Here is a 19,814-nt window from a genome sequence, read left to right on the forward strand (position 1 = left end):
TCTCCACGAAGGCGTTTGTCTCAAAGTACCGCATCATGACCACCTTTCTTACCTGTATCCTGGATGATGGTGACTGATGAACTATTCTTGTTTCGGGCCCGGGCGCGAAGTGTGCTGGACTTCATGCACCGGTGGGTGGAAGGCTGGGCGCTGCACGACTTTAGAGCTGAAACGCACGACATCGCGCTCACCTCCATTCCTGGTACTGCTGCTGCTTGTGGTAACTGTTCATTTGTTAAATGGCGAATGACTTGCTCATTATTCTTCTTATTTTAGAGGAGCATGACAGTGCGCACGATGAGCCATTGAGCTCAAAGCTGCTCAAGTTTGTATCGATAGTGGCCCACGACCAAGTGTCGAGCTTCACCGAATCTCTCGACAGGCTCAAGTGCGGAGCGGCGGCGGTATGCTCTCTTTATCTCCACTGGAACGTGAAACTTTTGGCGCCCCTAACCACTTTTCGTTCTTTGTTTTTCATTCATCCATTAAACCTGCAGGCTAGAAAAAAGAAACTGATGTACGTCCAACCTCACACACGCACACACACACACACACACACACACACACACAACACACACACACACACACACACAACACCACCTCACACGCACCAACGCACACACCGGCTCACGTTTGTTGCATCTGCAGTATGGTCGTCAAGGATTCGCGCGCCAACCACTCCTTCCCCACCCTTACGCGGTACTGCCAATCTCACCAATCAGCCTTTCACTGTTCGTGAAAGAACTCACGCCTTTCCGTCCCCCCTCACTGCAGGCAACAGTCCAGCTCACCGCGTGATCTCACCGATTCGGTCATTCTTCAACGGTTCCAGTACGTGCCCTCCCCGCGTGTTGCATGCGTGTCTCATGGCACTCAACCGACCGAGCTGTTCTGTCTTTTAGGAAGCGCAAGTCCGATCCGTCAGTGCTGAAGGACATGACCTGCAATTTGGTCTCAGGTCAGATCGGCTCGGTACTCGACTTCGAAGCCGAAGAGCTGGCCCTGCATCTCGCCTTCAAAGAACAACAGCGCTACAACAAGTGCGTAGCCTCTCTTTGCACCTTTCTTTCTCATTTTAGAGTCACTTTAGAGTGGTTATTATACTATATCTATATCTTTTATTTACTATGTATACTTATATATTAACACCTATTTCTGAATTAGAATTACTGCCTTGGATCTGTTGGTGAACATCAAGCGCCCGGTGGGCTTGATCACCGACTTTGCGAAGGCGTCGAACAAGATCAGCAGCTGGGTGGCGACGGAGATCGTGACGGCGCCTGACGAGAAGTCCCGCGTGGCGACCATCGAGGCGTTCATCAAGGTGGCGCAGTGCTGCTGGGAGCTCAACAGCTTCAACACAGCCATGGACATCATCTCGGGCCTCAACAGCTTCTCTATCTCACGACTCAAGCAAATTTGGGATGTATGCATCGCTACCCACACGCCACACACGACACACACGACACGCGACACACACGCCATACACGACACACAGCCTCACTGTGCATTCGGCAGTCGGTCTCCGCACGAGGGCACGAGGTATTGGACGGCCTGGTGTCGGGTATGGACCCAGCGGGCAACTTCCGTAACTATCGCAACCACGCCGAGACTTTGGCCCCGCCCATGACTCCCTACATCGGTACCGAGCCTTCATCCTTAAGCGCCGATCTCTGTTCCCCTCTCACCGGCTTGCGTGTGCGCACCCGCAGCTTTGGTGCTGCGTGACCTCACCTTTGCCAATGACGGCAATCCGAGCTTCCTCGAGGGGTACGGGCACCAATTCAGTTAATTCCTGAACGTTGATTCAACACTCACATCACACTCTTCTGTTTTCTTTAAAGCGACTTGATCAACTTTGAGCGGATGACGCTGTTCTTCTCCATTATCTCGGACATTCTCAAGTACCAGCTGTTGCCGCAGCATCAGATCCAAGTGAACGACACTGCGCTCTCATTCCTGAATGGTGTTGAGGTACTCCACGCTTCCTGAGAAAATGCGCTGCGTCGCGCTTGCTTTGATTCAATTCTCATCACACACCACGTTCATGTCGCGGTCATCAACACACCAGGTGTTTGATGAGGACCGTCTGTACAAGCGATCGCTCGAGATTCAGCCGTCGGCCAGGAAGGACGCGGGCCAAGCCACCAACGAGGGGAAGGAAGACGACATCGAACAAACGAAGCTCATTCGCATCGTGCACCGAGTTGTCGCCTGTCAGGACTTCAAAGCGCTCAAGGTACCCGCCACTTGACACGAACACATTACACACGGCATGCGGGCATTTACCGTGAACTCTCTCTAGGTGATCCTGGACGCCCAGCCGGACATTGTCAATATTGCGAACGACCGATTGAAGACGCCGCTACACTTGGCCTGCACCAGTATGACACGCACACGCACACTCACACTCACACAAGAGCACTCACGTTCTTCACTTTGTGGCCGCACAGTCGGAAACGCCAAGGTGGTGGCGCTCCTGCTGGAAGACAGACGAGGCGCTCAGACCGACTTGCGCGACATCAACGGCGACACCGCTCTTCACTTTGCCGCGTCTCACAACCACCTGAAGGTGCTTCCCCCTCTTCTCCTTTACACGTCCCTCACCAAGCCTCCGTTGGAGGCCTCACACATCACCATATGTATACATATGTGGTGTCCAGATCGTGAAAATGCTGCTGAAGAAGGGAGCCTCGCCCAACATTTTGAACGAAAAGAAGCTTTCGCCGTTGGATGTGGCCACGCCCAGCGTGCAGTCCTATCTCAAGGTGAGCCTGTTCAGGCCGATGTTCGAAAGCCTGAAGAAGGAGATCGTGTTCGATGACAAGAGGTACCTAGATCTACGCACTTATTCTTCAGTGAACGCTACGAGTGATCAGCTGGCTCAAGTCCTCTATGTTTGTGTGTAGTGGTGGCAAGAACCGTCCGTTGATGGTGTGGACCGATTCGCTGTCTGTTGGTGTGAAGAAGTTCGACAAGGCCCACCAGCGTCTCGTGGAGTACATCAACGTTCTCTTTGCCATCATTGGGTACCAGCCAATTCCCACCATACCCACACATGTTCTCCTGCTCACCATCGTCATCACACTCACCTTTTGTCCGACCAGAACGCAAGAGAAGGACAAGCGGAAGCAGCAGATCACCTCGCTGTTGCAGTGCCTGATTGACTACACTCAGTATCACTTTGCGCAGGAAGAGGAGCTCTTTACGCAGCTCAACTACCCCGATGAGGCCGGCCACGTCCGCAAACACAAGCACGTCTTTTCCCAGTATATCTTGTACGAGTGTTGCCAACATGATTGCTAACATGGCACCACCAACATCTCCAGGCGTTTGCTCGAGCAGGTAGAGCAGTTTTGCAAGTTGCACCAAAAGGGCAAGAGCATCAACTTGAGCAAGCTGGCCAAGTTCCTCCGCGAATGGCTGCTGCACCATATCATGGAAGACGACATGAAGTACAAGCCCTTCTTCCACCAGCACAACATTTACTGAGTTGGTGAATGTCCGCAAATAAATAAGATTGCCTTGATGTTTATTTTTTGCATTTGTATTAGTATTTTATTTTTTTATCAAAGAGCCAGTGTTGCTTCAGGATCTGCGAAGATGAAGTCCACAACAAGGGGCATGATCGGCGTGCGGGCAGTACGGCCCAACTTCTCCACCCTTGCATGGTTGGATCAATTGGCGATTCCTAGAATTGCTACCGGCACTGCGGCCCTACGGACCCGATCTGCGATCCCCTCGCCTGCTCTTCAGCTGAGAAGAAACATCTCACAGCTGCTCGCCCAGCGCCCCTCATCTTCCCTTCCAATTATCACCAATTCGCGATTTTCGATCCATTTTGCCGCCCGCCGCTACGCAAGCACCTCCACCGAGGAGGCCACCGCTTCATCAAGCGACGCGAAGCGGACCAACGTTGCTGAAGAAGATGCCAACAACACCACAACACAGACCCGCGCGACGGCCGGCGAGATGGAGCTGATCTACGACGCACCAAAGAAGGGGTGCGGCGTCTTTCATCTTGTTGTGCCCGCTGCCACTGAAGGCTGATGCTATGTTGTGCTCCACACCATAACAACGCCAGGATCCTGCGCGGGTTGAAGCTCTTCTCGCTGACGACGTGCCTGGCCTCGCTCGCCGGAACGCCCATCCTGGTCATGTTTGGCAACCCCGATGTGCCCCTGCTGGGCCGCTCGGCCTTGGGCATCACCGGTACACACCACATTGCTTTGCTTGCGCCCATCTCACACATGACCATTCACCACACGCGTTGTGTTCTGTTGCGTGCGTTGCACGTGCGGTCGCAGCTTTGTTCTTTGGTGTGAGCACGACGGCGCTGCTGAATCATCTCACGAAGGGCTATGTGACCAAGGCCTACCTCACCACGCCGACGGTGCTTGCTGATGACCACGCGCCTGAAGAGCAGCCGAAGCAGAAGCTGGTGCTGCACACCTACAATCTGCTCACGCGCACGCGGACGGAGGAGGTCGACGTGGACGACATCCAGGCACCGCAGACCATCATGCCCTACGTCACCTTCTACTCGGAGCGCAACCGCAAGAACTACTGCCTCGAGTACACCGCCTTTGAGGACAAGGACCTGTGGCACGACCTCTTCCCCTTTGCTGATCGTGAGTGAACAACTCTCAACCCAAAATAAAACAAAACGCTTTTTATTTGATTTTATTTGCAGTCGTCTGATTTATAATTTAGTTTATTCTTGATTTTATCGACAACAAGGAGAGGCGCTCCTTGAACTTTTCGTTGGCCTTTTCAAGGGCTCTCGTAGACGAGCGCGAGTGGCGGCGTTTTGTGGGTACGCGGGTGTGGGCAGGTTGGGCCGCGAACCTTCTTCTTTCTGTGTCGCCGCTGCGTTCGTTGACTTTTTCTTGTTCCTCGCCTCCTTCCTCGCCGCTTTCTGTGGGGCCACCTCCGCTTCGGCTCACGACTTCTTCCTCATTCGCCCCATCTGTGCCGTCACATGGAAGAAACGAAGATTGTAGTGGCTCGCATGGACGCGAGCTCTGAAAACGACGTAGCCTCCCCCACCGCTGCTACTTCTTTTTGGATTGATCATTTTTCTGACATATTTATTTATATTTATATTTATAATATAATAAATAATAATAAATAACAAATTTTGGTCGAATAAACACTACAGGGGAGGAGGGGCGGAAATGGGGAGCTGATCAGTACGGACTCGCAGACGCTGTTGCCGCCGGATACCACCAAATGGCCCAAGAGCATTGCCTTCATCATGGGCAACGAAGCCTGCGAACGGTTCACTTCTTCTTCTATTACTACTCTTCCACCACGCGCTGCTCCGCTGTGTGTCAACGCGTCGAGTGCGTGCGCGGTCATGTGTCGTGCGCTCATCACCGTGTGCCTTTTCTCGTGACCAGGTTCTCCTTCTACGGGCTCAAGGCCATCCTGGCCCTCTATCTGCACAAGTACCTGCTCTTCTCCGAAGATACCTCCACCATGGTCCGTTCCTCTCTTGCGTGCGTGTGGTGGCGCCTCATCAATCAGGCTATGGCTGGCAATGTCGGATCGCGGGTCGCTCAACAGCAACAAAAACAACCACCACCACCACCAGATCATCCACGCGTTCATCTTTGGCGCCTACTCGTGCGCTTTGTTCGGTGGCTACATCTCAGATTCTTTCCTCGGTACAACCTGCTCTACGCACGCGCGTGTGTGGATTGCGATTTTGCTCAGCTGGGTTCACCGTTGGTTCACACCTGTTGTGTTGTGTTGTGTTGTGTTGTGTGTGTCGTGTGCGGTGTGTGTGTGTGTGTGTGTGTGTGTGTGATGACGTACGTCAGGCAAGTTCAAGACGATCCTCTATCTGTCGTTCGTGTACGTGGCGGGCAGCATCGTGTTGTCGGTGACCTCCATTCCGGGCGCCACGGGCGACCCTCCGCATTGGTGGGGCGCCGCCGTCGGACTCACCCTCGGTATGCTCCTGAGCAGCTGCTTCGCATTCTTCGGAACGTGTGCGGTGCGGCGTGCCGCGCGTGGAGTGCTGACGTGTGCGGTACTGCGCGTGTTTGTGCTTTGTGTGACGCCACGCAGTCTCGCTGGGTACGGGTGGCATCAAGCCCTGCGTGTCCTCGTTCGTCGGTGACCAGTTCGTCAAGGGCCAGGAGGCGATGTTGGGCATGGTCTTCGCGATGTTCTACTTTTGCATCAACGCCGGCAGCCTCGCGTCGACCATCATCACGCCGCTGCTCCGCGAGCACACCACTGTACGTACAGTGTCGGGGTGTTGGTTGTCGCACCGCTCAACAGAGCACTTGGACGCGACTCATTGCGTTGTTCGGTGTTGGGGTCCAGTACTACATCGCGTTCGGCGTGCCCGCAGCGCTGTTGACCCTGGCCACGATCGTCTTCTGGGCCGGCCTCCCCACCTACCGCATCGTACGCCTCCACCTGTCCCCCGACGCGGTCACGAAACCATACAAACCTCACACATGTTTGGAATTCTGCAGGTGCCTCCCGGGGCCAACATGACCAACATCCTCTTTGGAGCCCTCGCCGTACGGACTCCATTGCCCAGTTGCGTGTTGCGTGTTGCGTGTTGCGTGTTGCGTGCTGCGTGCTGCGTGTTGAGGTGCGAATGTGGAATTTTTGCAGGCCGGGTTCAGGGGCAAGTTCAGATCGGGCGGACCCAAGAAGGGGTTCTGGGAGCACGCCGAGGACAAGTACGATCGCCAGACCATCAGCGACATCAAGGCGGCCCTCGGCGTCTACCGAGTGTTCATGTACCGACCGCGCTCTCCCCGCTACCGAGTTCACCGCACTCTCATCTCACCCCTCCTCGTGTGTGTGTGTGTCTCGTGTGTGTGTGTGTGTGTGTGTGTGTGTGTTGCGCGCGCTTGTCTGTGCATTCCAGTCCACTGCCCGTGTTCTGGTCGCTGTTCGACCAGCACGCCTCCCGCTGGGTATTCCAGGTACGGTGGCCTCGTCTGCTGTGTCACCCCGCCACCTTAAATAACACTAGCTCGCCTCAATTGACTGTGCGCGCTCTGGGCTTCCACTCAGGCGGACCTCATGGACCGCGAAATCTTTGGACTCACCATCCAGCCCGACCAAGTCCCCACCCTCAACCCCCTGATCATGCTCGTACGCCTCACCACACACAACACACACACCAACACACACACACACACCACGCACGCACCACGCACACATCACGCACCACGCACGCACCACGCATGCACCACGCACACGCCATTGTCTAGACGCTGCAAGTCACTTACCACCTTTGACGACAGACGCTCATTCCCATTTTCAACAAAGTGGTGTACCCCGGCCTCGAGAAAATCGGTGTACGGCCCCTTTCTCTGCGCGGCATGAACGGGCGCTTGATTGATGTATGTTTCTTTTTTTCTTTCTTTTTTCTTTTGGCGCTGTGTGTGCAATGCAGATCCGATTGAGACCGTTGATGCGCATGTCGATCGGCATGCTCTTCATTTCGCTTTCGTTCGTCGTGGCCGGCTTCATTGAGCTCTGGCTCGAGGAGGACCACCTCTTCATCGCCTGGCAGGTACACACAACTCTTCGTGCAACCTAGGTAGACCAAATAACCTAAAAATTTCTCACATACCGCACACACCGCCACACACCGCACACACCGCACACATGACACGCACGCACACCGCACACACCGCACACGATAACAGATCCCACAATATTTCCTGTTGGGATGCGGCGAGATCATGGTCTCGATCACGGGCCTCGAGTTCGCCTACAGCCAGGCGCCCCAGTCGATGAAGAGCGTGGTCATGGCCGGCTGGCTGCTGACCACGGCCGTGGGCAACGCCATCGTCGCCGTCATCGCCGAGTCCAAGATCTTCTCCGAGCGGTGGATCGAGTTCTTCTTCTTCGCCGGCCTCATGGTGGTCTTCATCGCCATCTTCATCGGCTTCACCTTCAACTACCGCTACGTCGAAGATGCCGCCGCCGCCGCTGACGACGGGCTGGCGGGTCTGGGCGGCCAGAGCGACGGCGACAGCTTCCACCAGGACGGCAAGCGCAAGTCGTCGTCGTCGAACAAGAAGGAGGAGCGACGACGGCTCATGCGCGATGATCGCTTCGAGGAGGGCGTCGTGATCGACCACGAGGACCCCTACCCGACCCTCCACCGCGGCAACCACAGCAGCAAGCGCGACACCTCCGGCTACGACCAGCTCGATGCCTAAATATTGTGAAGTAATCCCCGTACCATAAAAATACCACCATTCACCTAATTACGCATTATAAACAAGAAGTAATGTATAATTAAATAAATAATAATTAAATGTTGAATATAATATTTAGGTGGTCGACCCGGCCAGGTCCTCCATGGACTCTGAGCCCTTGGCCACTCGTTGTCGCTTGTGCGAAGCCGTCAGAGGCGGCGGTCGGGCGTCGGCCGCGCAGCGTGGCGAGCAGTAGACGCTCTCGAGCACGACGTCCTGCTCGGCGAGTCGATGCGGGTAGAGCCGGCGGGCGAAGCCCGAGCCGTAGTAGGGACCCGCGCAGCCGGCGCACAGGCGGGCCTCGCGTTTGAGCCGCGCCATCAGCTCGCGCGGCAGCGTGTCGCCCAGGCTGGACAAGTCGGGCACCGACGCCGCCACCTCGCTGCAGCACAGGTCGAGAAGCGACGACACGCTGCCAGGTGCCAGCTCGGCCTACACCGCACACGACACACTCATGAGCACGCAACACGACACGACACGACGACACGCGCGGATGCGAACCTGGGCGAGGTTGAAGAGGTTGTTGGCGACGGAGAAGGTGAAGGAGTGTCGGGTGCAGGGGAGGGTGGTGATGCTGGCCGGGAGCGAGGTGAGCCGGTTGTTGTCGACGAAGAGGATCTGGAGCGAGGTCAGTCGGTGGATGGTGGGCGGCAACGACGTCAGCTGGTTGTCGCTGCAGTACAGCTGCGCGAGCGATGGTAGATTGCCTGCCATTCTCAATCATCATCAGCCATGACACATCAAACGACACAACACGACACACCGACACGACACACGCGGTGTGTACCGATGGTGTGCGGGAGGGTGGTGAGTCGGTTGGAGGAGAGCTGGAGGATGCGGAGGGCCGAGAGGTGGGAGACGGAGAGCGGGAGGGCGGCGAGAGACGTCTTCATTATGCTCAGGCTCTGCAGGCGCGTCAGGTGCGAGAAGAGGAGCGGCGGCAGACCCGCCAGCATGGCCTCGTTCGTCAGCACCAGGCCCTCGAGGCACGGAAAGGTCTGGCCAATGTCTGCACCACAAAGAACTCGCATACCTCAGTTGTCTCACCTTGAACCGCCAGTTTGGTATGTCATACGATCTCCAGTTGTTGTTGTAGTTGTAGTATCCGTGTTAACCTCCATAATCTCCCAATTGCATTAAAATGTATAATACTGGATTGTTGGGTATTTGGTGTAGGTTCAGCCGAAATAAAACCACACAAAATACGCTTCAGTGTGCTGCGTGTGTGTGAGACACAGACAGTGGGCGGTCACGTGGGTGTTGAGCGTAAAAACGAAAGCGTAGGTACCGTCGGGGATGGAGGGCAGGTGGTTGGCATCGAGCAGCAGGTGGCGCACACACGCGAACGCTCTCCGCCCGAGTCCCTCGAAGGACGGGAAGCGCCGCAGCCGCCGGTGCCTGCGACGTTGCTGTTGTTGTTGTTGTTCGCCTTCACCATCGACTCCGCCCATGACCCGCACCTCCTCTTCTCCGCCCGCTGCGTTGTTTGGGTGCATTCTGCGTCGCTGGGCTTCCGCAATGGCGGCCAACACGACCTCGACCTCATCTTTTTCATCTTCTTCTGTGTCTTCATCTTCGTCGTCGCCTCCCGCCGCGAGCTTCTCCTTGCCCTTGACTTCTCTCTTCTTCGTTTCCTCTGGCTCTGTGTCGCCTTCAGTGTCACTGTCACGTTGCATGCGGTTTTCGTGTGGCTGCTCCCTTGTCGTGTTGTGTGTTATGTTGTGGTTATGTGTCGGCGTAGTTTGTTGTTTGCTTCCCCGCATTCCGCCCGCGCCGGAAAAGGCCCCAGCCGCGCTTCATTTCCGTCCCGCATGCCCTTCGCTTTCGCACTTCGTTCTTTGTCGCTTTCGCGCTTCGTTCTTTGGAGGGAGCACCGTCGCTCGCTGCGGTGGCGTTCTTGGGGGAGCCTCGCCGCTCACAACACCTGGGGTGCGGTCCGGACAGCCAAAAGCTTGCAACACGCTGAATACTGATTTCACCAGGTGATTTTCTTTTTGCCTATTGGTGCCAGGGCTGGAGCAGGTTCGAATTGTTTTCCCACGACCACTGCAGCAACAGGCCCTTTCGGCCCGGCGTGCTGAAGACCACAAGCCTATGCGAGTCGCCTGAACCACGAACAAGTGTGCGGTGGACGACAATCCGTCAACACAACAGGGTGGTGGTGGTCGTGGTGGTGGCGAACGTCGTGACGTACCTCCGCCGAACCCGTAGTCGGCATCCTCCCAGATGCCCTCGATCTCACCGCCCAGCATGGCGCGCATCTCCTTGATGAACTGCGAACCGAACGAAGAGGCCGCGATCGGGTGAGATAAGAGTTATGATTGACGTTCGCGTGTGTGTGTGGGTCAGCGTACGGTGAGTGTGGTGGCTCTCTGTTTCTGGGTGTCCCTGTCGTCGCCCTTGACCGAGAAGACGATCTCGAGCAGACTGTCTCCGCCTCGCACCTCTCGCAGCCGCCCGAAGTGGAGCCACTCCTGGGCCAGGACACAACAATCAACACGACTTGAGCGAAATGCGAACACTCCACACAACACGACACGACACGCACGCCACACGACACGACACACGTGCTCTTTCCGACTAAAAGGCAAGTGCACACACGAGTGGTTGTACCTCGTTCGGCGGAAGGTTGCCGGGCCGGTTCTGTGCGTCCTCGTCAAAGGCGTCGAACGGATTGCGCAGCGAGAACAGGCGCTTGTTGTTCTCGAACACCTTCGACACGATCGACTGAAACGGACTCTCGTCGAGGCCATTCGTGGCGGTCACCGACCCTCGCCTGGCCCGAGGCGACGTGGCGGGCCTCGGCTTGCTGCCGTCGCGCGCCGCCGCCGCCGCCGCGGTCTCCTTGGCCAGAAGCCACTTGAGCGGGAGCGGGAACACGGCAGCCTGGAGCGAGAGGTTGGTGCCCGGCCGCGCGAGCAGCTTGTGGAGCGCGCCGCGCTTGCGGGCCGACACGTCCTTCTTCTTGCGGTTGAGCGCCTGGATCTCGAGCTCGCGGAAGCAGTGCTTCCAGTAGAAGGCGTGGGCGCGCTCGTCGTGGGCCTCGCGACGGGCCACCCGGTCGAGCAGCCGGCGCCACTCGCGCTGCATGTCGTGCACCATCTTCTCCCGCTCGCGTCGCTCGCCGTCGCTCTCCTCGCGCGCCATCGCCTGCACGCGGTGCGGCGGCGCCGGGTTGCTGTACAGATTGTCCGCTGCGGAGTCAAACTCGAGTCCCTTGGGTCGCAGCCCGGTGGCGCCGCCGCCAATGATGATCGCACTGCCCTTGCGCTTGGTCGGCACGTCGGAGGCGGAGGTGTTGTTAAAGGCGGAGAAGGGCACGATCTTGCCGGAGTACGGCCCGGCCGGGCTGGAGTTGATCAACGCCGCCGCGGCACTCTTCGCTTTCGCTCTTGTCGCTTGCGTCTTCTTGATCGCCGGCCGCTTTTCTTCCTTCGTTCTTTTCACCGTTTTCGCTTTCGCTTTCGCTTTCGCTTTCTTGTTCGCGTTCGCTTTTCGCTTGGGGAGTCGGTTGGGCGTTCGGTTGCTGCCGATCTTGATCTTGGGCCGACGCTGCTCGTCGATTTCCATGTTGTCGTCTTCGCTTTCGCTCGCGTTCTGCTGCAGCTGCTCGTCGCTGTCATCATTCCCCACCTTCTCGTCTTCATCATCATCGTCTTCGTCCTCCTTCATCTCCTCATACTCCTTCTGCCCGCCACCATCCCCGTCATCGCTGCTACTTCTCTCCTTGTCCATGTCTTCGAGTTCGTCGCTGCTGTCGTCACCATCGTCACCATCGTCATCATCATCGTCACCGTCGTCGCCATCGTCGTCATCGTCGCTGGCCGCGAAGAGGAGCTCGCTGTCGCTCATGTAGACGCCAAAGGTGCGCACCTTGCGGCTCACAATCTCCCACTTGCGCTCCCACTCGTCGTAGAGGCCGCGCCAGAGCAGGTTGTCGCTGGCCAGCTCGTACAGGAAGGCGCAGGTCATCGACACCCGGCACAGGGAGACGGGGTCGAGCCGCCGCAGGATGTTGGAGACCAGCACCTCGCTGGGCAGACACACGAGCGGGCAGATGACGTGGAAGCCGTGGATCTTGCGCACCTCGTTGGTGGCCTTCGCCCGGGCGAGCACTTCCAACTCCATCACCGCACGGTCTGGACAGAACCTGACGTGGCAGCATAACAAATATTTATATATAATAAATAAACCGCTATTATTTGTTTATTATTTAATTGCACACAATTCGTAGGACCAATGACGCTGTGTATTATTTAATTTTAATTGTTCTCTCATACTAAATAAAATGAATATTAGGGAGGGTGGGTACCTGAGCATGGTCGAGGTGAAGCCCTTCTCGGCTTCGCGGAGTTGTGCCTCCAGGCGGGGAAACATGGAGGCCAGGCCGTGCAGGTCCTCCTCCCCCGCAAAGCTGCTCATCGATGCCAGCGACATCCTTCAAGTTCTTCTTTGCCTCCTTCCGCACAACCAACTCGTGGGTCTTCGCGACAAAGAAAGGGCGCCTGTGTTGTTGTGTTGTCTCGCGAAGGCCTTGTCTTCTTGCTTGCGCACGCGAGCAACCTTTCCACTGATTTTTTAGTTCCGCCCGAATTTCGGTTAGAGCGCTCCTTCGCCTCCTAAACATTTCCGAAACAACGAAACGAAAAGAAATAGAAAAGGCTACGAAGAAAATGAATTTGAAAAGAAAGAAACAGAAACAGAAAAGGTGGTGGAGATGGGGCAGTGGGTGAGCGTGGAGGAGGTGCGGGAGGCGGTGGAGGAGGACCTCGGCCTGAGCCTCTACTTTCCGGCTCACGGTGGTGCCCATGGGCTCGTCCCTCCCGAAGTCTGCAGCATGGTAGTCCCTCCATCTTCATTTTTTTAAAATCAATATTTAATCTTATTCATTATTCGATTACGTGTGCAGGTGGGCAGCGATGTAGAGAGCCTGCTGGATGATGGTGCCTTATTTGTACAGGGGGATGCTTTCCTCAAGGGCATGCGCGAGGGCAGGGCCGCCGAGGCCACTACACACCAGAACGCAGGTACACATGCCGGCACATGAAGCTGACGCGGCTGGCCTGCCAGTACTGATGCAAAAGGATGTGCGAATCGCTCTGTGCACAGAGGCAGCAGCGGCCGACGTCGGTCGTCCGGTGCTGGTCAAGGTGCTCCGCAAGCACACCACGCCAGTCACAACTGCCCAGGGGCCTGACGAAGCTGCCATTGACGACACGAACGACCAGGTGCGTGAGCGAGTTGATGTCTTCTTCAATAGCATTGCTGAGATTGACTAATCGGTTTGTGGTCGCATGTCGTAGGATGGTGACCATCAGGTCGACGCGTTCGGAATGAATGACCTAGGTCAGTCGCTTGAGGCCTACCTGGACGAGCTCGCCGGGAACGTGCCGGAGCGGAGCCTCATTTCCTTGCCTTTCGGCCCGGCGCCCCTCTCCGCCAACACGCACGTCTGGCCCGTGCAGTCCACCCGGGAATGCCTCGAGCACGTCGTATCCGCCTTGGTACAGCCCTCGTGTGTGTGGTGTGTCCTCGATGCCAAGCACTGACACTCATTGTGATATCTGGCGATGTCATGTAGCACGCCCAGGTCGTCCTGGAGGATTGCGAAGTCAACAAGCGGAAGTGCGCCAGTCCGCGCCTGAATGCACTCGTGCAGCAGCAGCAGGTCCGGCCAGGTGCACTGCACCCCAACCTGCCGCGAATCTTCAAGGTCGTTGAGACCGACAAGGCCTTCTATATGCTCATGGTACGCGCGCCTGCGATCGATGGAAATGGCAGGGCTCTCGTGCTGCGCGGTGATTCACTCAATGGTGCGGTACCAGGAATGGGGCGGGCACACGGTCGAAGGGCTGATCCGATTCAGCAGGCAGACGCTCGACGTAGGGGACACCAGAAAGTGGATCGCTTACCAGGTACGTACAGCACGAGCGCACCAGGCTTGTGGAGGGCAAGATCTAAAAATTGCTCCCATTCCTTGCCGCCGACCAGGTCCTGCACACGCTTCACCACTGTCACGCGCGCGGTGTCACGCACGGGTCGCTTCGCCCCGAGTTCATCACGCTCAGTCCCGATCTGTGGGTCACCCTCGCCGGATTCCACTGCGCATCGCCCAGGGAATCGCGACCACTCGCCGGCTCCAATTCGGAGGGCACCGTGGTCAAGTCCCTCGTCGAGCGCTGGATGGCACGCGAGCTCACCAATCTCGACTACCTGCTGGCGCTCAACGAGCTGGCGGGGCGGAGGGTGGGCGACCCCAACTTCCACCCGGTCGTGCCGTGGGTCGTGGAGTTCAATCAAGACCGAACGTGGCGTGACCTCAGGAGGTCCAAGTCTAGGTACCCCTGCCTGGCGCTTTCTGCTGCCACTGTCTGTGCTGATATATGGCACACACACATGGCACAGGTTGGCAAAAGGGGACGAGCAGCTGGACAGCACCTGGGGCGCTGGTGGGCTCGATTCGGGGCAGCCGCGGCACCACGTCACCGACCTTCTCTCCGAACTCTCTTACTACCTCTACCTGGCCCGCAAGGTATTCCTCTCATTTCTTCATTCTTTTTTGTCCATTAATTTGCTATATATCATCTGATGGCGGTGAGCAGACACCGGTGCCGGTGCTGCGGCAATTCGTGAGAGCGACTTACGTGCCCGAGGAGTACCCATCCACAGTTCAGAATCTGTATGACCAGACGCCGGACGAAGCCATCCCTGAGTTTGTACGTGTACACACCGAAACAGATCCATTGCTTTGTTGTATTTGAGCTTACGTTCATCATGTTGCGTCGTGTGTGTGTTTGATGACACATCAAGTACACGGACCCGTCGGTGTTCAGGTCCACGAATCCGGGAATGCCCCATCTCGCCGTGCCTGCGTGGGCGTCGAGCCCGGAGGACTTCATCGCAAAGCACCGCCAGTGTCTCGAGGGTGAAGAGGTGTCAACGCAGCTCCACCACTGGATTGATCTCACCTTCGGCTACCTGCTGTCTGGTCCTGCCGCACACGCCGCAAAAAACGTGGTATGTATCACGCACGACGCACAGGAGACACCAGAAACACACACACACACAAACACACACACCACACAAAAGCCTGATATCAACTGTACCAGGCCTTGATGGAGCATGCCTGGCCGCAGAGGCACGGCTACGTTCAACTCTTCTACCATCCTCATCCCCCGCGCAATGCGTCTGCCCAAGGGAGTGGGTACGCCCCCCCCCACACTGTACTCTCTGTACGCATGCGGTGGCGACGTGAGTGACCTGTCCTATCTCTCCTACACTCATCAGCATTCGCCGACCAGCGGACGACCTACGATCAGCTGAAACCTATCTCCACTTCGTGGAGGACTTTGACCGACTCTTTCCCGTTTATTCGTATTTGCTCCCTGCCCTGATCATTTTTTCGATCTCTGGGCTGATTGTTTTCCCAATTCATACATTTACACGAACTAATTTACTGAGTTGTGGTTGGTTGTGCCTTGGCAGGACGGGCGGCGAGCCGGCGGACCTGAAGGACGGGCAGGCCGAGGACGTGTTTGCTGCGGGGTGCATCATCGCAGAGATGTGCATGGAACGCCCGGCCTTCACACAGCGGTCGATGCAACAATTCATCAGCACCGGCCAACTCCCGGCCTTCCTCGGCGAGCTCCCCTCTGACGTACACGGTATTCGTGCGCACCTCGCTTTTGCTGTGTTGCCTGTTGTGTGCGTGTGCGTGTGCGTGTGCGTGTGCGTGAGCTGATGATCGCACACACAGATATGGTGCTGCGTATGTTGGAGAAGGATCCGGCCAAGCGACACACAGCCGCGTCTGCGCTGACGTCGTCCGTCTTCCCGGCCTACTTCTCGCCGCTCTACTCGTTCCTGGCCCGATTCAACTCCATCCCCGCTTCCGGCGGTCCGACCGCGCGTCTGAGCTTTGCGCTGGAGCACTTGCCCGCGCTCGTCGTCCGACTCCCGCCGGAGGGCCAGCGGGTGGCCATGCAGTCCGTGACACCGTTCCTCTCCGACCCGGCCGCCTGGAATGTCGCGGTCAACCTTCTGCCCACCGTAGCTCCTCTGCTCCACCCCGACGTAAGTTACATGACACACACACACACACACACACACACACACACAACTTTGCCACATTAACTCACACGATCGCGCACACGACAGATCGCGAGGCAAGCGCTGATGAAGCCGCTCAAGCGATTGTACCAGCAAGAGGACCTCAAGCTCTTGCACGAGCTGCTCCGAGCCGACGTCATAACGGTAGCCCACCGTAGCTCGCTGTTGTTCGTTTCTTCCCACGAAATAGCCGACTCATCTCTCTCTGCTTCTCGTGCCTTGCCAACAGGCGTCGTTGCGCGCCTTCGGCCAGCGCAATTTTGTCACACACATCCTCCCGCTCCTTCTCGACACCCTCCGCATGAAGGCCGAAACCCTTCCGTCCCTCACCGCCAACACCCTCATCCGCCTCGCGTACGACCGAAGCCAGCTTTTCTCTTTCATTTCTCTTCATTTTTCTTCTTACCTGGGTGTGCCGTGTGCGGTTCAGTTCGCAACTGGGCCCTGGCCTGGCGCTTCGGTTCATTGTGTGGCCGCTCCTCGAGCAATTGTCCAAGCCCGCGCCGTCACTGCATCTCGTCCACGCGCTCGTGCACATCGCCGCGGAGGTGGGCGAAGGCGTGACGCAGCGCCACTACCTGCCCGCCCTCCAGAACCTCCTGCAGCGAGCGCTCAAGCAAACCGCCGTCGGTGACTCTCGCCAGCTCCCGCCACTCTTCTCTCTCATCCAAGGGGTACGGCGTGTGTCATGCTTGTGCCATGTATGCCATGTGTCTGTCGCGTGTATGTGTAGCGTGTGCGGTGCGAGTCGTCAGTCAGACAGTCAGTGAACACAAACCAATCCTATCCCACGCAGCTGGTCGACCAAGTGTTGAGCGCGGACACGGTCATGCAAGAGTTCGTGGTCGGCGGCGGCTCGGTCCATCTCGCTGCCATCTTGTCGCTGCCTCAGGTCAATCTTTTATTATTTCTTGTTATAAATCATCTTTTATTTATTTATTTCTTATTATTAATCATGACTAACCCTGCGTGGACGAACAGGCGCAGTCACAAGCCGGAGAATGGGTGGCGAGCCCTCCGCCGTACCTCCGACCGCTCGTGGCTGCCTTGTGCTCCGTCGCCACTCGCATTGGTACACGCACGTACGCGCGAAACCGGCATCGTACACACAACACTGACGCGTGTGCGCATGTGATCAGGTGCGGGTGACACGGAGCGGCACGTGATGCGGTACGTGCAGCAATTTTTGAGCGCGTGCCACGACGGTTACCTTCGCAACAAGGCCGAGCGCGAGGCTGCCGGCGAGACCGCGGCCGCGATGTGGGGCGGCGAGATCGCCGACATTGTGCGCAGCCTGTGCAACTGCCTGGTGCTCATCGTCGGCACCGACGCTCTTCATCGACACTGCCCCCATGCGTGCGTTACGCGTGTGTCGCGTGCGTGTGGCGTGTGGCGTGTGTGTGTGCCATTGTGTAAGTACATTGATGCTGACAACTGGTTGTTGCAGGGCGGTGTTGGCCGAACTGAGCGCGCCAACGCCACGTACGCCGTCACCCCGCGCATCAGGACGCTACACCATGTCGGCGTCGGCATCGGCGTCCAGCGTGCAGACTCGGGCCGGCAGCCCCATCAAACCCAGCGAGGACCCGCTTGGGCTCGGTGCGCTCGGAGAAAGCGAGACCGCGTCTACCAACTGGCTGGAACGCCAACCCAGCAACTATCGTACCACCTCCCCTCACAACGCAAGCAAACAGCACACGCACCACACACCACACACACACACACACCACACACACTCACACAAAAACTTCATGTGACTCTCACCCTGTGCTACGTGTCTGAATGAAGAGGGCCATCGAGCGGGTGAAGGTCGATGGGCGCTGGCTGGTTCCGTGCTGCACACGTGGAAGGGCCACAGCAGCGGCGTTCTGTGCGCCGACATCCACCCGTCGGAGCTCACCTTTGCCACGGGAGGCAAGGACTGCCTGGTCAAGTGCTGGACCACCGACACCGCCAAGTGCAAGACCATCTACCGCGGCCATCGGTACTTTCCGACACAAAACTAAACGACACACACGACACACACGGCACACCTTGCTTACGGCGTGGCCAACTCCAGGAACGCGGTGAGGGACTGCTTCTTTGTGGGCGGGAGCGGCGAGGTGATGGCGTCCAACGACGGCGCGCTGCATGTGTGGGACCCGGATCCCGGGCAGCGTCTCCTCAACTTCGAGTCCGAGGCCAGCCCCTTCACCGCCTTCCGACCCCTGCCCAACCCGTTCACCCTCGCCGCCGCCACCCAAGAGTCCGTCTGGTACGCCGGCAATCATCGCCCCACAACTCAGTGAGTACATGGCCTCACAGACACGCGCGCGCGCACACACGATGCACGATGCACACGACACACACAACACACCGCCAGGATGATCGACGTCCGTGCTGGGGCGCAGGTGGCCGACTGGGGTCTGCCCTGTCTGCAGCCGCCACCGAGCGCTTTCGCCGCCAAACCCCTGCGCTCCGTACTTCCTCCCTCTCCTTTCGTTTCGGGTTCTAAATCCTGTCTATTTATGGATTGGTTCGTGGGCCTGGCTTCATTTTTAGGTCCGAGCGACGGTGGTCACGGTTGGTGGCGGAGATGGTGACGAGGGAAAGCCGTGGGTGGCGGTGGGCGACAGCGGCGGCGGCATGTGTGTGCTCGACGCGCGCATGGGCCTGGTCCTGTATCGATGGAAAGTCAACAGCGAATCCGGCGTGTCCCACGCCGAAACGGTCCCCGGCATGCCCCACATGCTGCTGACCGCCGCCGAGCGCACTCTGACGGGTAATTTCTTCAATCACCTGCCACTTCAATCATCGCCTCCTGTGCTGAAGATGGCGCTCACAACAACCACACGACACGACACCGCACGACACGCGAACAGTTTGGGATCTGTCGGGCAACGCGCCCGTGGCGTTGCGTTCGTTCCAGCCGCACGGTGCGGAGGCCATCACCGCGCTGGCACCCCATCCGCCTTACTTTGGCCTGTCAACGGCGGGCCACCGAGTAGCCGCCACGCCTCTGCCGCCCTATGACAGCACCGCCGACGAAGCCCAGGTGCGCTCTCATCCCTCATCAACGATTCCATCACCTCTCTCGCAATGGAAAGACCGATTGCACTCACTTGTTCCATTTCTTCTCACGTTCATGATGACGGCCGTGCTTGGCTCTGGTGCGTTCTCGTTCTGTGGGTTGTGTGCTGCGTCGCGTCGCGTTGCGTGCGTGATGGCGAATGACACCAAAACGCACGACGACGATCAGCCACGGGCAGTTCGCATAGCCGGCGACGCGGGCGGGGTGGGCGGCCCGGCGGCCAAGGGTCCCTTCGTGAAGCCCACGCAGGTATCCAACCTGGCCCTCCTCCCCCTACACCAGGTCGCCCTCGTCGGCTACGACGATGGCACCCTCAAGATATGCCACTAGCCTGGGTACTCATATGTGTGTTTGAACTTCCCTGGCAACATCCTGAGTGTAAACACAATTGA

At 57.6% G+C, this 19,814-nt stretch overlaps 6 protein-coding genes across 6 annotated transcripts; 4 read left to right on the top strand and 2 right to left on the bottom strand.

The window, feature by feature from the left end:
• Positions 1-123: 123 nt before the first annotated feature.
• Positions 124-3,492, top strand: ACA1_171840 (RasGEF domain containing protein; the record flags this gene model as incomplete). Its single annotated transcript, XM_004356447.1, has 17 exons — positions 124-202; positions 277-404; positions 498-517; positions 649-699; positions 775-831; positions 903-1,040; positions 1,165-1,426; positions 1,519-1,642; positions 1,713-1,770; positions 1,845-1,974; positions 2,072-2,239; positions 2,306-2,384; positions 2,454-2,572; positions 2,664-2,830; positions 2,910-3,029; positions 3,108-3,240; positions 3,346-3,492. The coding sequence occupies 17 exons, from the start codon at positions 124-126 to the stop codon at positions 3,490-3,492; spliced, it is 1,980 nt and encodes a 659-aa protein (XP_004356500.1).
• A 111-nt stretch (positions 3,493-3,603) lies between these two features.
• ACA1_171850 (uncharacterized protein) lies at positions 3,604-4,639 on the top strand (the record flags this gene model as incomplete). The annotated part of the gene is made up of 3 exons (XM_004356448.1): positions 3,604-4,004; positions 4,085-4,212; positions 4,308-4,639. The coding sequence occupies 3 exons, from the start codon at positions 3,604-3,606 to the stop codon at positions 4,637-4,639; spliced, it is 861 nt and encodes a 286-aa protein (XP_004356501.1).
• A 372-nt stretch (positions 4,640-5,011) lies between these two features.
• Positions 5,012-8,204, top strand: ACA1_171860 (POT family protein; the record flags this gene model as incomplete). Its single annotated transcript, XM_004356449.1, has 13 exons — positions 5,012-5,035; positions 5,162-5,280; positions 5,403-5,488; positions 5,826-5,957; positions 6,076-6,248; positions 6,337-6,420; positions 6,492-6,539; positions 6,637-6,764; positions 6,896-6,953; positions 7,045-7,125; positions 7,278-7,331; positions 7,430-7,549; positions 7,686-8,204. 13 exons carry the CDS (start codon positions 5,012-5,014, stop codon positions 8,202-8,204), a joined length of 1,626 nt encoding a protein of 541 aa, XP_004356502.1.
• A 114-nt stretch (positions 8,205-8,318) lies between these two features.
• ACA1_171870 (leucine rich repeat domain containing protein) lies at positions 8,319-9,919 on the bottom strand (the record flags this gene model as incomplete). Its single annotated transcript, XM_004356450.1, has 4 exons — positions 8,319-8,675; positions 8,745-8,950; positions 9,031-9,252; positions 9,532-9,919. The coding sequence occupies 4 exons, from the start codon at positions 9,917-9,919 to the stop codon at positions 8,319-8,321; spliced, it is 1,173 nt and encodes a 390-aa protein (XP_004356503.1).
• A 322-nt stretch (positions 9,920-10,241) lies between these two features.
• ACA1_171880 (Fbox domain containing protein) lies at positions 10,242-12,680 on the bottom strand (the record flags this gene model as incomplete). Its single annotated transcript, XM_004356451.1, has 5 exons — positions 10,242-10,348; positions 10,438-10,516; positions 10,598-10,717; positions 10,857-12,393; positions 12,556-12,680. 5 exons carry the CDS (start codon positions 12,678-12,680, stop codon positions 10,242-10,244), a joined length of 1,968 nt encoding a protein of 655 aa, XP_004356504.1.
• Positions 12,681-12,960: 280 nt separating this feature from the next.
• On the top strand, positions 12,961-19,752 carry ACA1_171890 (Beige/BEACH domain containing protein; the record flags this gene model as incomplete). Its single annotated transcript, XM_004356452.1, has 26 exons — positions 12,961-13,083; positions 13,204-13,270; positions 13,314-13,471; positions 13,562-13,747; positions 13,834-13,992; positions 14,069-14,158; positions 14,235-14,581; positions 14,649-14,775; positions 14,846-14,959; positions 15,054-15,260; positions 15,380-15,447; positions 15,729-15,907; positions 16,000-16,316; positions 16,401-16,496; positions 16,582-16,706; positions 16,783-17,026; positions 17,116-17,244; positions 17,334-17,424; positions 17,492-17,708; positions 17,800-18,014; positions 18,162-18,336; positions 18,412-18,606; positions 18,715-18,811; positions 18,894-19,113; positions 19,214-19,386; positions 19,672-19,752. 26 exons carry the CDS (start codon positions 12,961-12,963, stop codon positions 19,750-19,752), a joined length of 4,200 nt encoding a protein of 1,399 aa, XP_004356505.1.
• Positions 19,753-19,814: the final 62 nt, after the last annotated feature.

This window comes from Acanthamoeba castellanii (assembly GCF_000313135.1).
Source record: "Acanthamoeba castellanii str. Neff unplaced genomic scaffold scf7180000084741, whole genome shotgun sequence".
Classification (NCBI taxonomy): Eukaryota; Discosea; order Longamoebia; family Acanthamoebidae; genus Acanthamoeba; species Acanthamoeba castellanii.